Genomic DNA, 18,186 nt, shown 5'->3' with positions numbered 1-18,186 from the left:
TCGTGGCTTTCAAAAGAGAATTGGATAAGTACTTGAAGGGAAAAAATTTGCAGGGCTACGGGGATAGGGGGCAGGAGTGGCTCTAGCTGGATTGTTCTAGCAGAGAGCCGGCACGGACTCAACGGGCCAAATGGCCTCCTTCCATGCTGTGTAACCATGCTATGATTCTATGATTTGTATTACATTTTAATATTCTAGCATCTGATTTTTGTGTGTGTATATACTTTCTAAACTAACTTTCGAAGATTGGTTAACACTTATCCTTCTCTAATGTGATCTGTCAAAATCAGCAGAAAATGTAACCGAAATCAGGAAATACATAGGTCAAGCAGCATCTGTGGAGAAACAGAAGTCCATCAGTTGTTGTTTCAGATCTAATTCCCTTCTTCAGGACTGGAAGATATTACAGATAAGCAGCATTTAGAATGGAACAGAACAGAAATGGGGAAGGGAAAAGAAAAATAACACACAGGAAAAGAAATGGTATGATGTGACGTGCCTTGGGGGAGAATAGGTGACATAATATTAGCAGAAGACAAAAAGAGGCATAATGAGTGGAATATAAGACATCTAAGCATAAAAGAATATCTAAAGGGGGATAGGTAGCATGAAAACCAGAACGGCAGGCTCCAGTGACCCAGAAGTCTGGTAGAAGAAAAAAAGCAGGTTGGCACCAAGGATGCAGATCAGCCCTCCAGCAGTATTTCAACAGTGAGTCAGAGGATCTGCGGTCTGGCAGAGTGCTCATGCCGCTGGAAAAAAATGTTGTAATGTGGGTGGTAAAGTGTTTTTTGATAGATCCAAATTTCCTAATCGAAGGCACTTTACTACTTATTTTGCTCTGTCTCAGCAAATCTTGGTTCAGTTCCCAGGAAATTTCAGTCAAATCAGGATTTACTCAGAGAATGTGAAGTAAGTGCTTTTTGATTGGCTCAAATTTCTGAAGAATCAATCAGAATTTTTCTGTGATGGCACTCATGTCTCAAAGCCTTTGTTTTATTATCAGACCTCTTATAGTGTTGCACATGGCAGTCAGAGGTTACAGCACTGCAAAAGGGAATGGATGCATTTGGCTGAGAGAGGATTTAGAAAGAGGTTTGAGAGAGATGTGCTCACAAACAATGAAATAACAATTGTGCATTACATTGTATAAAGCTAATGTATTATTCTGCTGCAGTGGTGTAGCTGTGTATAATCTTACCTATCTTTTTTAGGCCAGATAGTTTAATTGCTGACCGTACAGGACATTCTAAGGTCATTTAGATGTTAATTGTCATTGGCGAAGTGCTTGTGGATTTTCAGCTCCAGGCTAGAGGAAACCAGCAGAAAATGTCTGCCTTTTTAAAAAAATCTATAGTTTTGACACTGAAGTGTGAGTCAAAACTTTTGCATCTATAGATCGATAGTGGATCTCACTATTGTTTGTAGATAAAAACATTTTTGTACATAAATTCTTCACCCATTACAGATAGATGAAGATATTAATTTGTTCCCCCACCTACCAGTTACGTAAATAAATCTGTGCATCTAATGTTCTGTAGTTGCATGAACAAACAACTCCTTGTATATAGTTAGTTGCATTATTTATTCTATCAAAATAAAAAGAGATCAAGAATCATTGTTTACTTGTTTTGATGTTTTAATACATAAAGCAACTTTCCAATTGCATTTAGTGTATTCATTCACCTGTTTTAATATTGGCTTGCCTGGCTTTTAATGCTGTTGGTCCTCAGGCCTTTACCATCATTTTTGTGATGGGCCTTACAAATAGCAAGTCTTGGTGCACTCTGTGAAAGGTCAGTTTTGCTATCAATCATTTAAGAAAAAATGTCTGTTATGCATCCTTTCATACTCCAAAATGTTGTTCATTTGACTCAAAGGTGATACCCTTAATCCTGCATTCTGGGAGTTTTGTTCACATTTATATAGCACTTTATCACATCTCAGGATGTCCAAAGTGCTTCACATAACAACAAATTATTTTGAAGTGCAATCACTCATGCTATGTAAGTGAATTTGGCAGCCATCATACATACAACAAGGTCCAACAAACAATAATGAGATGAATAATCAGTTAAGTGTGGCAGGGGGATGGGAACCTGAGCGGGGAGTCAGAAGGGAATAAAGTTGAGAGCAGCAAGAGAGGGGAAGACCCAGGGAAAATCTACAATACAAATAGTACAAACAGTTGTTCAAGAACAAGTGAAAGGGAAAAGCATAGAGCAGCAGAAAGTGTACTTTAGGTACAACAGATAAAATGAAAACTAGAAGGCGTAAGGCAATTAACCCAGCATCAAAGCTGTGGCAGGGGGTTGGGAACCTGAGCAGGGAGACAGAGGAAAGCGTATCAGGAAGGGACAGAAGGTATGGAGTAAAAGGTAAAGTGTTAAAAAAGGAAAAAGCAGGAACTAAGTGTCACAAAACATATTTGAAAGTTCTTTATCTGAATGCACGTAGCATTCGTAACAAAATGGACGAGTTAACGGCACAAATAACGACGTATGGGTATGATCTTGTGGCCATTACAGAAACATGGCTGCAGGGTGACAACGACTGGGAATTAAATATGCCAGGGTATTTAACAATCAGGAAGGACAGGCAGGAAGGAAGGGGAGGTGGGGTGGCTATGTTAATAAGGGAAGGAATCACTGTAATACAGAGAAAAAGATATTGGGACAAAGGATCAGGATAATGAAACAGTTTGGGTAGAGATAAGGAATAATAAGGGGCAAAAAACACTCGTGGGCGTAGTATATAGGCCTCCTAATAGTTGCAACTCTGCTGGAAGAAGTATTAATCAGGAAATAGTCGGGGCATGTAATAAGGGAACAGCTATAATTATGGGGGATTTTAACTATCATATTAACTGGACAAATCAAATTGGGCAGGGTAGCCTTGAGGAAGAGTTTATTGAGTGTATTAGGGATGGATTTCTTGAGCAGTATGTAACTGAACCAACAAGGGGGCAAGCAACCTTGGACCTGGTCCTGTGTAATGAGCCAGGATTAATTAATAATGTCCTAGTTAAGGATCCCCTTGGAATGAGTGACCATAACATGGTTGAATTCCATATCCAATTAGAGGGTGAGAAGGTTGGTTCTCAAACAAGCGTACTGAGCTTGAATAAAGGAGACTATGATGGTATGAGAGCGGAATTGATTAAAGTGGACTGGGAAAATAGATTAAAGGGTAAGACAGTACATGAGCAGTGGTGTACATTTAAGGAGTTATTTTACAACTTTCAAAAAATATATATTCCACTGAGGAAAAAAGGGTGTAAAAGGAATGACAGCCATCCATGGCTAAGTAAAGAAATTAAGGATAGTATCCGACTAAAAACAAGGACATATAAGGTAGCCAAACTTAGTGGGAGGATAGAAGATTGGGAAGTCTTCAAAAGACAGCAAAAAGTAACTAAAGGATTGATTAAGAAAGGGAAGATAGATTATGAAAATAAATTAGCAAAAAATATAAAAACAGATAGCAAGAGTTTCTACAGTTACATAAAAAGAAAAAGGGTGGCTAAGGCAAACGTAGGTCCTTTAGAGGATGAGATGGCAAAAATGCTGAACAAATATTTTGTTTCAGTCTTTACGGTAGAGGACACTAAGAATATCCCAACACTGGACAAACAGGGGGCTCTAGGGGGGGAGGAGCTAAATACCATTAAAATCACTAAGGAATTGGTACTCAGTAAATTAATGGGACTCAAGGCGGATAAATCCCCTGGACCTGATGGCTTTCATCCTAGGGTCTTGAGGGAAGTGGCAGTCGGGATTGTGGATGCTTTGGTAATAATTTTCCCAAATTCTTTGGACTCGGCAAAGGTCCCGGCAGATTGGAAAACTGCCAATGTAACACCCTTATTTAAAAAGGGTAGTAGGCAGAAGGCTGGAAATTATAGACCAGTTAGCCTAACATCTGTGGTGGGTAAAATTTTGGAGTCTATTATTAAGGAGACAGTAGCAGAACATTTGGATAAACATAATTTAATAGGACAAAGTCAGCATGGCTTTACGAAGGGGAAGTCATGTCTGACAAATTTGCTTGAGTTCTTTGAGGACATAACGTACAGGGTGGATAAAGGGGAACCAGTGGACGTAGTGTATTTAGACTTCCAGAAGGCATTCGACAAGGTGCCACATAAAAGATTATTGCTCAAGATAAAGAATCACTGGATTGGGGGTAATATTCTGGCATGGGTGGAGGATTGGTTATCTAACAGGAAGCAGAGAGTTGGGATAAATGGTTCATTCTCGGACTGGCAACCTGTAGCCAGTGGTGTTCCGCAGGGGTCGGTGCTGGGTCCCCAACTCTTTACGATCTATATTAACGATTTGGAGGAGGGGACCGAGTGTAACATATCAAAGTTTGCAGATGATACAAAGATGGGAGGGAAAGTAGAGAGTGAGGAGGACATAAAAAACCTACAAGGGGATATAGACAGGCTGGGTGAGTGGGCGGAGATTTGGCAGATGCAATACAATATTGGAAAATGTGAGGTTATGCACTATGGCAGGAAAAATCGGAGAACATGTTATTATCTTAATGGCGAGAAACTGGAAAGTACTGCAGTACAAAGGGATCTGGGGGTCCTAGTGCAAGAAAATCAAAAAGTTAGTTTGCAGGTGCAGCAGGTGATCAAGGAGGCCAACGGAATGTTGGCTTTTATTGCCAGGGGGATAGAATATAAAAACAGGGAGGTATTGCTGCAGTTATATAAGGTATTGGTGAGACCGCACCTGGAATACTGCATACAGTTTTGGTCTCCATACTTAAGAAAAGACATACTTGCTCTCGAGGCAGTACAAAGAAGGTTCACTCGGTTAATCCCGGGGATGAGGGGGTGGACATATGAGGAGAGGTTGAGTAGATTGGGACTCTACTCATTGGAGTTCAGAAGAATGAGAGGCGATCTTATTGAAACATATAAGATTGTGAAGGGGCTTGATCGGGTGGATACGGTAAGGATGTTCCCAAGGATGGGTGAAACTAGAACCAGGGGGCATAATCTTAGAATAAGGGGCTGCTCTTTCAAATCTGAGATGAGGAGAAACTTCTTCACTCAGGGTAGTAGGTATGTGGAATTTGCTGCCCCAGGAAGCTGTGGAAGCTACATCATTAAATAAATTTAAAACAGAAATAGACAGTTTCCTAGAAGTAAAGGGAATTAGGGGTTACGGGGAGCGGGCAGGAAATTGGACATGAATTTAGATTTGAGGTTAGGATCAGATCAGCCATGATCTTATTGAATGGCGGAGCAGGCTCAAGGGGCCGATTGGCCTACTCCTGCTCCTATTTCTTATGTTCTTAATCTATTTTTGGTGGCTTTCAGAGACAATTTTGGCCATGACACTGGGAGAACTCCCTGCTCCTCTTCGAGTAGTGTAATGTCATCTTTAACTTCCACCTGAATAAGCAGGCGGGGCTTTGGTTTACCTACTTATACAAAAAATGGCACCTTCAATAATGCCACAGTTCCCAGTACTGCACTGTACTGTTATCCTAAATTATGTGTCTCAGTCCTGGCTTGGACTTAAATCCACAATCTTCTGACTCAGAGCCAAGAGTGCTATCAAGTGAACCAAACTGATTCTTGATTCATAGTTTTCATATGTCCTTGGTAGTTCATTATTTGTATTTTTTGTTTCTACTTGCTCACTGCCGCATTCAGACCTCCTCAATTGTGATTTGTTATTTGGTTTATAAATCACGTGGTAGTGTGACAGATATTTTGCATATTCAAATCTGAAGCATGAGATTTGACTCCGTAAGGTTTAATGCACATTAGCATGCAGCAGACACAATATTCTTTTATAAATGGATTTGATGGCTTGAATGTTGATTATTTTTAAGGGATATTTTGACTGAATATTATGTGTATTTTAAAGACTGTAGGGTCTGTACATCGGGACCCAGTCATTAAATAACAATTGTATCGAAAGGTTTTAACATTCTGTACCTTTTCAGAGTTCACTGGGCTGATGAATTCTGTAATCATTTTGGAAGTCCTTTGAGTTGCAAGGAACCTAACTATGTGACAGCTATTAATGAATGTTTTCTGTGCCTTTTATAGTGCTTGAATTTTAGGTTCCAACTCAGACACCTTGCATTCATTTTGTTTTGTACCTCACTTGTATCTCACTTTTTTTTCCTATTATTTTTTTGGGCCTCTTGGTTTCAGCTTTCATCTCAATCTCATTTTAAGTTTTATTATTTTAGTGCTTCCACTCTGATCCACTAGAGCACATGTAAAGTAAAAAGAAACAAATTCAAAATGAGATATATTGGGGAGGAGACAGGACAATATGAAAGGGAAAGATAGGAGTTCATCGTACAGATCGAACCTAGATATTGGAGCTAAATGATATGTCTACAGTTATGTTATAACTTGAGGTAAAACCCTTTATCAGTACTTCATTGTGTTTTTTACCCAAGGTTTTCCACTCCCTCCTCCATGTTTTCCAAAATTCTAAGTCAGTTTCTTTGAAAGTCAATGCACTCTTCTCACTTAAAGTAATGTTGACTATAATTTGCCCTGGTAAAGATCCACTAAGGTGACACACCTGGATATTTTTTCTTGACTGACAGCCCGCTTTTGTTTGTGTTTCAGGATGGTTCAGAGGGTTTGCAACCAAAAAGCCTACTGTTAAGGTAAGCAATACATAGCTTTCCATTTCAAGGGTGAGAATTGTTTCATGAATCAAATTGAAACCTGGTGGTGGGTCCCTGCTAGAATGTCATGAATCGTATTAATTTTCTATCAGTTGTGCCATTTTTTAGAAGCTCGGTGTCGGTGATGTCTGCCTGTGATAAGGAACATTCTGCATTTCACATCAGTTCACTTTCATTTGGTTTCTTTTGCCTGTATTTTGTTATGGAGTGAAATTTAGTTTTAATCACCGTAGTGATCGTTCAGTTGTAGTAATTGATCGGCAATCCATATGAATATGTATGTTTGCATTTATTTATTAGTGGGATTCAGTTGTCTCGACCAGGTTAGCGGCACTGTGACTCCAATAGTGTATTGTTTTAGCATGGGACAGAATATTTCAGCTGCTTCTGTGAATGAGATATGAAATTCTTTCCAGTACTGAAAGAGGTATAATTCTCTGGCTGTTTTGAAATGAAACACCAACTTGCCTGCACCCTCAGTCCTGACGCCCTGCCTCTCCCTTAATGCTGTATCAGTGGTGAATCATCGAAGAAACTTGTTTTGCCATCCGCTGAGCAGAGCATGTTGAATAACCGTGTTGAATACACAGTTGTTGCAATAAAATACTCTGATGTTGTATTGAAATAACTTCCTGACTTTAATGACTCAACTCCATGCTAAGTGAACCTAACAAAACCATCAGGAAAAGCAGCTTTATTACCTTTTCAGCAGCAGGTTGAAAAAAAACATATCTTTTATTTCAGCCAATATTTCATATGACATAGGGATAGTAAATTACATGTTAACTAAAAAGGAGCTTAACTCACTTTGAAGAAAAAATATAAAATAGCAGGCAAAACTTAAAAAAAACATGCAACTGCTGGAAATCTGAAACAAAACCAGGTAATATGGTAATGATGATGAAATAGCCAAGGATGAAATTAACAGACCTAAGAGCTTTAATAGTCGCAACGCTCAGCATGTCGAACAAATGCTGAGCAGCAATCAACAAAGCCAACAGAATATTCAACTATATAGTCAAAACAGTAGAATGTATAGCATTAAATAGAACGTACAGCACAGAAACAGGCCATTCAGCGCAGCAGGTCCATGCTGGTATTTATGCTCCACATGAGCCTCCTCTCACCTTTCTTCATGTAACCCCATCAACATATCCTTCTATTCCTTTCTCCCTCATGTGTTTATCTAGCTTCCCTTTAAATGCATCTATGCTAGTCGCCTCAACTACTCCTTGTGATGGTGAGTTCCACATTCTAACTACTCTCTGGGTAAAGAAGTTTCTCCTTAATTCCATACTAGATTTATTAGTGACTATCTTATATTTATGGCCCCTAGTTCTAGTCTCCCCCACAAGTGGAAACATTTTCTTTACATCTACCCTATCAAACCCTTTAATCTTAAAAACCACTATCAGATCACCCCTCAGCCTTCTCTTATCTGGAGAAAAGAGCCCCAGCCTGTTCAATCTTTCCTGATAGGTATAACTTCTCTGTTCTTGTATCATCCTAGTAAATCTTTTTTGCACCTTCTCCAGTGCCTCTCTATCCTTCTTACAATGTGGAGATCAGAACTGTTCACAGCACTCCAAATGTGGTCTAAGCAAGGTTCTATACAAGTTTAACATAACTTCCCTGCTTTTCAATTTTATCCCTCTAGAAATGAACCCCGGTGATTTGTTTGCTTTTTTTAATGCCTTATTAACGAGCGTCACTACTTTTAGTGATTTTTGTATCTGTACTCCAGATCCCTCTGCTCATCTACCCCATTTATACTCTTATTTTCCAAGGAGTATGTGGCCTCATTCTTCCTCGTAAAATGTACCACCTCACACTAATCTTTTTTGAAATTCATTTGCCAATTGCATGCCCATTCTGCAAATTTATTAATGTCTTTCTGTATTTTGTCGCAGTCCTCCTCGGTATTAACTATACCTTCCAATTTGGTGTCATCCGCAAATTTTGAAATTATACTTCCGATTCCCGAGTCCAAATCGTTTATGTAAATAGTGAACAACAGTGGTCCGAGCACCAAACCTTGTGGAACACCACTTCCTATCTTTTGCCAGCTTGAGTAACTACCTTTAACCCAAGTCAGAGGAAGTCGTGATCAAACGGTACAATGCGCTGTTCAAACCGCACCTTGAGTATTATGCCCAGTTCTGGTCTTCGAGAAATAATGGAGACATTCAAGTGTTAGAGGGAAAAGGGCCACAAGGCTGATCACTTGTCTTAGAAATTTGAGTTATGAAGAAAAAAGGGAGAAACTTGGGTTTTTCAGCCACTAACCAAGGCATCTGAGACGTGATCTTGCAGGGGTGTATGAGATAGTAAATGGTATAGAAAAGGTTAATCCAGAATAGTATAAATTAAATCGTGGGAGTAGAACAAAGGGACTCGTATTCAAACTCGTAAAAAGTGACTTTAGGATTAGTACCAGAAAGTTATTCTTCACACACAGGGTGATCTACACTTGGAATGGACTTCGCAATAGAGTAGTGGAGGCAAAATTCCATGGAATCAAGAAACAAGATTCAGTAATGGCAGGGGAAGTGTGGGGTTGTTCGGAATTGATGAATTAAGATGGGACGAATGGCCTTCCTCACCTGTATGTATCTTGTGATCTTGCCGTCAGCCATGATTCAGCTGGTAGCACTCTTGCCTCTGAATCAGAAGGTCGTGGGTTCAAGTCCCACTCGAGACTTGAGCACAAAATCTAGGCTGACGTTCTAGTGCAGTGCTGAGGGAGTGCTACATTGTTGGAGGTGCCGTCTTTCAGATGAGACGTTAAACCGAGGCTCTGTCTGCCCTCTGAGGTGGATGTAAAAGATCCCACAGTACTATTTCGAAGAAGTGCAAGGGAGTTATGCCCAGTGTCCTGGCCAATATTTATTCCTCAACCAATATCACTTTTACAAAAAAACAGATTATCTGATCATTATCACTTTGCTGTTTCTAGGAGCTTGCTGTGTGCAAATTGGCTGCCGCGTTTCCTACATTACGACAGTGACTACACTTCAAAAATATTTCATTCGCTGTAAAGCGCTTTGGGTCGTCCTGAGGTTGTAAAAAGTGCTATATAGGGCTTTAAACTAAGAGGGGGGAAGGGTTCAGGTAAGGGTAAATTTATACGTCTAAAGAGAAAAGTCAAGGCTGTAGAGCGGAGTAGCGATTTGGCCAAAAACAAGCAGAGTATGTCAGGAAGGGACAGAGATTTTAACAAAGGTAATAGTGCAGCAGTGAATAAGGTCACATCGGAGAAAAATAGTAGAAAGTTAAAATTAAAGGCGCTATATCTGAGTGCATGAAGCATTCGTAACAAGATAGATGAATTAACGGCACAAATAGAGATAAATGGGTTTGATCTATTAGCCATTACTGAGACGTGGTTGCAGGGTGACCAAGATTGGGAACTAAATATTCCAGGGTACTTGACTTTTCGAAAAGATCGGCAAAATGGAAAAGGAGGGAGGAGGTAGCCCTGATAATAAAACATGAGATAAAGGCAGTAGTGAGAAAGGATCTTAGCTCAGAAAATCAGGATGTAGAATCAGTATGGATGAAGCTAAGAAATAACAAGGGACAGAAAACACCGGTGGGAGTAGTTTATAGGCCTCCTAACTGTAGTTATAATGGTGGACAGAGTATGAATCAGGAAATTAGAGGAACATGTAACAAGGGCATTGCAATAATTGTGGGGAACTTTAATCTTCACACAGACTGGGCAAATCAAATTGGCAAAAGTAATTTGGAGAACGAGTTCATGGAATGCGTTTGAGACAGTTTTTGAGAACAACTGTCGAGGAAGCAACAATGGAATAGGCTATTTTAGATCTAGTATTGTGTAATGAAACAGGGTTAATTAGTAATCCTACAGTTAAGGATCCTCTGGGGCAGAGTGATCGTAATATGATAGAATTTCATAATGAGCTTGAGAGTGATGTAGTTAAGTCTGAAACTAGGGTCTTAAATTAAACAAAGCTAATTACATAGGTATGAGGGGTGAGTTGGCTAAGGTAGATTGGGAAATTAGATTAAAAGATTTGACCGTAGATAAGCAATGGCGAATATTTAAAGAAATAATTTTAATTCCCAACGAATTTACATTCCCTTGAGGAATAAAAACTCCATAGGAAAAGTGATCAAACTGTGGCTAACTAGAGAAGTTAAGGATAGAATGAGATTAAAAGAGGCTTACAATGTTGCCAAAAAGACTATTAAGCCTAAGGATTGGGAGGGTTTTAGAAATCAGCAAAGGGTGACCGAGAAATTGATAAAGAGGGAGAAAATAGAAAATGAGAGCAAACTAGCAAGAAATATAAAAACAGATTGTAAGAGCTTCTACAAGTATGTAATAAGGAAGAGAGTAGCAAAAGTAAACATGGGTCCCTTAGAGGCAGAGACAGGAGAAATTATAATGGAGAAAAAGGAAATGGCAGACAGATTAAACAAATAATTTGTAATTGTCTTCTATTAGTTTTTTGAGGTTGTAACTAGCAGGGTAGATAAGGGGGAACCAGTGGATGTAGTATATTTGGATTTTCAAAAGGCATTCGATGAGGCGCCACATAAAAGGTTGTTACACAATGCTCGTGATTGGTGGCAATATATTAGCATAGATTGAGGATTGGTTAACGGACAGAAAACAGAGTAGGAATAAACTGGGTCATTTTCAGGTTGGCAGGCTGTAACTAGTGGGGTGCTGCAAGGATCAGTGCTTGGGCCTCAGCTATTTACAATATATATTTATGACTTAAATGAGGGCACAAAGTGTAATGTATCCAAGTTTGCTAACGATACAATGCTGGGTGGGAAGTAAGCCGTGAGGAGGACGGAAAGAGGCTGCAAAGGGATATAGACAGGTTAAATGAGTGGGCGAGGAGTTGGCAGATGAAGTATAATGTGGGGAAATGTGAAATTATCTACTTTGGTGGGAAGAATAGAAAAGCAGAATACTTTTTAAAAGGTGAGAGACTAAGAAATGTTGATGTTCAGAGGGATTTGGATGTCCTTGTACACGAATCACAGCAAGTTAACATGCAGGTTTAGCAAGCAATTAGGAAGAAAACGGTATGTTAGCCTAAGGAAGTCTTGCTGCAATTATATAGGGCTCTGGTGAGACCACACCTGGAATACTGTGTCCAGTTTTGATCTCCTTACCTGAGGAAGGATATACTTGCCTTAGAGGGGGTGCAATGACGGTTCACTAGATTGATTCCTGGGATGAGAGGGTTGTCCTATGAGGAAAGATTGTGTAGAATGGGCCTATATTCTCTGGAGTTTAGAAGAATGAGAGGTGACCTCATTGAAACATGTAAAATTCTTAGAGGGCTTGATAGGGGTAAATGCTCCGAGGCTGTTTCCCCTGGCTGGAGAGTCTAGAACTAGGGGTCATCCATTTAGGATCGAGATGAGGAAAAATTTCTTCACTCAAAGGGTTGTGAATCTTTGGAATTCTCTACCCCAGGGGGCTGTGGATGCTCAGTCGTTGAGTATATTCAAAACTGAGATCGATAGATTTTTGAACAGTTAGGGAATCAAGGGATGGGGCGGGAAAGTGGAGTTGAGGTTGAAGTACAGCTATATGATCTTATTGAATGACGGAGCAGGCTCGAAGGACCGTATGGCCTACTCCTGCTCCTATTTCTTATGTTCTTATACAAATGCAAGTCTTTTTCTTTTCAAGTCTTTTTTGTATTCAATCAGCATCTGTAAAGAAAAACGACAAGTTAACGTTAACTTGTCTTTTCTCTTTACAGATGTTGACAGACCTGCTGTGTACTTCCAGCATATTCTATAATAGGCAATTTTGTGCAACATATCTTTCACTTTTTGGCAGCCTGCACTTTCTGGATAGAAGCCTGCATGATAATTCAACTTTGAATTTAGAACAGATTTTCTTGAACATGCCATGAAGATCACCAAAATAACTGAAAATTAATTAGCAAATGCACAGCGTTTAGTTATTTGGTGCACTATGCTCTGTTTTGAGGAAACACCTGTCTGCTGTTTTTCACCTTGTGAAGTGGGACAGCACTGCAAATGCTGCTGGTGGACCATCCCTTCGTAATTCATTCATCATAAATGCATAAACAGGCTTACCCGCCAGAGATCAGCCAATAACGGATTAAGGACACTTGTGTTTTATTTTTATTATTTATGGTCATCATTTAGTTTATTGTAATTAAGTTTCATAATGTAACAATCTACTTCCATGCTCGCTAATAATGGTCAAGAAAAGTAAATTGGACTTCTAATTGTGTGAAGGGAGGGATAATAACACTGACACAGCATTTTGGTAATGTTTCGTGGATTGTCAGCTGAAATTAAGCATCATAGAAGATTGTTCTGACTGTGGTTCCTTTGCAGTATTAGTATAATTTAAATAGCATTTTTAGAAAATGGGACCTTTTGGGAATTAGTGTCAGTTGGCCTGCCAGTCATATCACGATAATCTAAACCTACTCATACAATTTAAAACCTGGAATGAAGAGCTAATGTGTGAAAATTATCAAACTATCATTGCTATTGTTCTGATAAGTAGTGTGAATTCAATGGTAGCTGAATAATGCCAAGAACTATAACAAATAATAGACTTTTAATACTCTAATTGAAATGACAGATTTGGTTAGAATACAGATGTGTAGCCTGAAAGAGTAGGAGGGCCATATGTAATGGGCGACAATATCTGCAAGTAAATGAATTCTCCTGCTGTGTGGGGAGCAAAACACAGCAATATGATGGGCCCATATCACTAGTCTCATTTATTCTTACAACAAGAGATTGATTCAGCAGATGCTGTTGCAAAGCTGCAGTAACCATCACGTTCGGGAATAAATCTATTACCCCCGTAAGGAACAGACCAATTTCAGAATTTAGGGGAAAATCCCACCTCTGTGTAGTATACTCTGAATCTTTTTTGCAACAAGAAGAAATAGTGTACATGGGGCAAACTGTATTGGACACTTGGGCATATTAGATAATGATAATGGCCTGCCCACTGAGCATGTCTCTAAACTACTTCAGATGCCCATCATAGCCACCGGGGTGTCCAGGGCATGCATGTGTATGCCAACGTTGAGTCTTGGAAAAGGATCCAACCACTTCTCCCATTAATCGTGGATCAGATTAAAACCTTGGTTTACTTTCTGAATCTATTTCTTTTGGGTTTCCAAAAAAAAACAGTCTCTCTAACTCTGTTGTCTCAGTCATTTCTGTCGACTTTCTCTGTCTGTCTCTTGCCCTGCCCCGCGGGGTCTCGCCCCTCGCTGCCTCCCCTTGCCCCTCTCTTGAGACTCTGCCTCCTCTGCCCCCCTCGCCCAGCTCTCCCTGAATTTTTGTTAGGAGGATGTCTCTCCCAACCTTGTTTATGGATCGAATTCGTACTGTTAGAATCATTATCCTCATGAAATGATCCTAGTTGCGCACTCCATTTAACTCCACAGTGTTGAACAGTGTTGTCTATTAATCAAACGAGTAAACTTGAAAGCATTGCTGTACTTAATCTGTGTATTTTAGGGTTGCTCAGCTACTATACTTGCTACTATTGGAACTAGCTTTCCAAGATCTGAATACAAGTTTACCTAACAGTTCCTAATTGTTCCAGCAGATTCTATTTATCAAACTACAGTTCCTTCTTTGTAAGATCTGATCATTAAGAATCAACCAAAAATTTAAGATTATGCTCTCCTCTCCTTCACTTTTAGCTACTTAGAGTAATCTCATCTTCAAACTGTTGATGCAGACACCAGATTATTTGAGTGGTCTCACATTTGTAGCTGCTCAGTTGAGGAAAGTAGAGTTTAGAAATAGATATTTGCTATTAACTAATTCATCATAGCAAAGTACCCAAATTATAATGCACAGTTGGATGAATCTTGGAGACAGTTTTGAAAGAGCAATCGATTATCTCTTAGCTGATCTCTAAATCATGTTATTTTCTAAACTATATTACCTGTCAAATCTGGATATAATAACAATGTTTAGAGGTGGACCCATGTGAATAGAACAATCAACATTGAATTTACTATCTTCTGTATTACCAGAACATATCAATCCTAATCTTGCTACGTAACCACGCCTATGTAACTTGAGTTTCCCTGCATCCATTCAGGTGCGCATTTTGGCTGCTGCTCCGGACCTGAGCCCATCACTTCTATCACCCCTTTTTTTCCCTCTTTCTTTCTTTCTTTCTTTCTTTCTTTCTTTCTTTCTTTCTTTCTTCTGTCAATTACAGATAAGGCCATCTCTGATCACTTCCTTGTATCCCTCGCCACCCACATCCCCCTTCCCCCTCTTGACCGCACTTTCTTATGTGTCCACCCCTGGAAATAACTCTTCCCCCAAGTCACTTACAACGACACTTTCGAATTCTAGCCTGTCTAGCCTTTGGCTCTCCATTCACCATGTCATTTCTGCAGCTACTGACCTGCTCAATCACACCCTCACCGCCACCTTTGATGGCCTAGTCCCCATTAAAATCATTACTCTATCTCACCCTGGTAGTTCCCCCGAGTATGGCCTTCATCTCTGCTCCCTTAAGTCCAAAGGATGCAGACTTGAATGTTTATGGCAGACAAATGGTTTAGCCCTTCATCGCCAGATTTGGCTGGACCACGTAAAGCCCTATTGGGTCCTGCTCTCCTCTGCCAAAAACTGCTCAGTATTCCAGGATCATCCTGGAATGCAAAGATAACCCCCGGTTTCTCTTCACTACTAACTATCTTCTTAAACCCCTCCCCTCCAACAGGATGTGCGAGGAACTCATAGACTTCTTTGTCACTAAGATTGAGACCACCCGTTCAGCTGCCTCCACCTCTGCTGCTCCCCTTCTTTCCCCAGCCCACCAAGCCAAACTTCCCTCAAGATTGCCTCGTGCCCTCGCCCTGAACTCGCATCTTTCTCTAGTTTCTCTCCTATCTCCCCTAGTGCCCTCTCCGAGCTCATTTTGTCCATGTGATCCACCTCCTGCTCCCTGGACCCTATTCCCACCAAACTGCTGACCACCCAACTTCCCTTCTCGGCCCCCATGTTAGCTGATGTTGTTAAGGTTCCCTCTCCTCAGGAACTGTCCCTGCCCTCTTCAAATCTGCCGTCATCATCCTCTTCTCAACCCCTCTGTCCTTGCAAACTATCGCCCCGTCTCCAACCTCCCTTTCCTCTCAAGTCCTTGAACGTGTTGTCGCCTCCCAAATCTGTGCCCATCTTTCCTGCAACTCCATGTTTGAATCCCTCCAATCAAGTTTCTGCCCCTGCCACGGTACTGAAACGGCCCTTACCAAAGTCACAAATTACATCCTATGTGACTGTGACCATGGTAAACTATCCCTCCTCCTCCATGCTCTGCTGCAGCCTTTGTCGCGGTTGACCTCACCTTTCTCCTTCAAAGCCTCTCCTCCGTCGTCCAGGGGAGTGGGACTGTGCTCACCTCGTTCTGTTCTTATGTATCCAGTCGTAGCCAGAGAATCACCTGCAACGGTGTCTCTTCCTGCTCCCGCTTTTGTTACCTCTGGAATCCCCCGAGGATCCCTCCTTGGCCCCCTCCTATTTCTCATCTACATGCTGCCCCTCAGCAACATCATCAGTAAACACTTGTACGCTGACCACACCCAGCTGCCTCACCACCACCTCTCTCGACCCCTCCACTGTCTCTGAATTGTCACACTGCTAGTTCGATATCCAGTACTGGATGAGCAGAAATTTCCTCCAACAAAACATTGGGAAGACAGAAGTCATTGTCTTTTGTCCCCGCCACAAACTCCATTCCCGAGCCACCGACTCCATCCCTCTCCCTGGCCACTGTCTGAGGCTGAACTAGACTGTTCGCAATCTTGGTGTCCTGCTTGACCCTGAGATGAGCTTCTGACCACACACCCGCTCCATCACCAAGACCGCCTGCTTCCATCTCCGTAACATCGCTCGTTGCCGCCCCTGCCTCAGCTCATCTGCTGCTGAAACCTTCATCCATGCCTTTGTTATCTCTAGACTCGACTGTTCCAATGCTCTTCTGCCCAGTCTCCCATCTTCCACCTTCTATAAACTTCAGCTCATCCAAATCTCTGCTGTCCGTATCCTAACTTCCACCAAGTCTCGTTCACCCATCACCTCTGACTCGCTGACCTACGATGGCTCCAGATACGGCAGCGTCTCGATTTTTAAAATTCTCATCCTCGTTTTCAAATCCCTCCATGGCCTTGCCCTTGCCTTTCTCTGTGATCTCCTCCAGCCCTACAACCCTCCGAGATCTCTGCGCTGCTCCAATTATGTCCTCTTGCGCATTCCTGATTTTAATCGCTCCACCATTGGCCGTAAGCTCTGGAATTCCCTCCCTAAACCTCTCCGCCTCTCTACCTCTCCTCCTTAAAGACGTTCCGTAAAACCTACCTCTTTGACCAACTTGTTGGTCACGTCCTAATATCTCCTTATGTGGCTCGTGTCAAATTTTGTTCGATAACGCTCCTGTGAAGCACCTTAGGATGTTTTACTATGTTAAAGGCACTATATAAATGCAAGTTGTTGTTGTTTACATACATTGGTCACCATGTTCTGTACTATAAATTTACATTCAGCCTCAACCAGGAACACAAAACTAACATCTTGGCTAAACATCCTTTGAATCCAAGGCACACTTTTAAATTATTTTAAAGTAAAAATTATTTTGTCTATCTTTTTAGGGTGGCTTCATTTTTGCAGTTGCAAGTTGGCAATGCCTAACTTCAGTAATATTTGATACAATGTACTGGAATTAATTTCTTTCTGGTCAGCACTGAGTTAAGTATTCGTCATATACTGAATGAATGGTATTTCATACTCAAACAGTTTTGTTCCAGTTTAACATCTATAACTTTCATCAGGAGCCAGGACTTGAAAGAAAATTGAGCTTAGGGAGAGAGTGTGTTTTTGCTGATCTGCAGGATTACCATGTCCTTATTGAACTTTATGGATTGGTTGCATTCTAAACCTGTCACGAGCATCACTGCTCGAATGAAAAACACCCCTTTGTTCTGCTTTGTTGTGCAGTAATTTTTCAGATCACTGGGGAGTGTGGGCCATTTTGTGGACAGTGGGAATCTGAAAGTACGATTGTTCTATGAGATTGAATCCTGTTGGTCTAGGGGGACTGACCCTCAGTGCATGTTTTCATATATATTGTGTTAACTTGTTCTTTGTATGAAACACTGGTCCTGAATTAATATAGGCTGTTTTACTTGGTCATTATCAGTTCTGTATTTTGTAGTGTTACTTTAAATCAACCTGAACTAGACTAAGAAAAATATGTTGTTTAAAAAAAACTTTCACATGCTACTAGTGAAAGTAGTAATTAATGAATAAACATTCAGGGGGGATTATTTGGAACAGAGCTTAATATTAAGGCTGCTGAACTACAAGACAGCTGACCAGCTTCGCTGATCTGTAGTAAAAATTACTGATTTGCAGACCAACTACAGTGATTCAATGTTGCAACACTTGGCTTTTTATAATGGCAGTTAATAGATAACCAAATTGAAAGAAATA

The 18,186-nt window shown here is 40.6% G+C and overlaps 1 protein-coding gene across 1 annotated transcript in view; it reads left to right on the top strand.

Moving 5' to 3' along the window:
• Positions 1-18,186, top strand: part of dock3 (dedicator of cytokinesis 3) — a 1,008,697-nt gene that overhangs the window by 214,618 nt on the left and 775,893 nt on the right. Inside the window, exon 3 of the mRNA XM_067999007.1 lies at positions 6,614-6,654. Within this exon, the coding sequence (XP_067855108.1) occupies positions 6,614-6,654 (41 nt within the window). The remainder of the gene's footprint in view (positions 1-6,613; positions 6,655-18,186) is intronic.

Source organism: Heptranchias perlo, chromosome 17 (assembly GCF_035084215.1).
Source record: "Heptranchias perlo isolate sHepPer1 chromosome 17, sHepPer1.hap1, whole genome shotgun sequence".
Classification (NCBI taxonomy): Eukaryota; Metazoa; Chordata; class Chondrichthyes; order Hexanchiformes; family Hexanchidae; genus Heptranchias; species Heptranchias perlo.
This window is presented reverse-complemented; position numbering and strand designations above follow the sequence as displayed.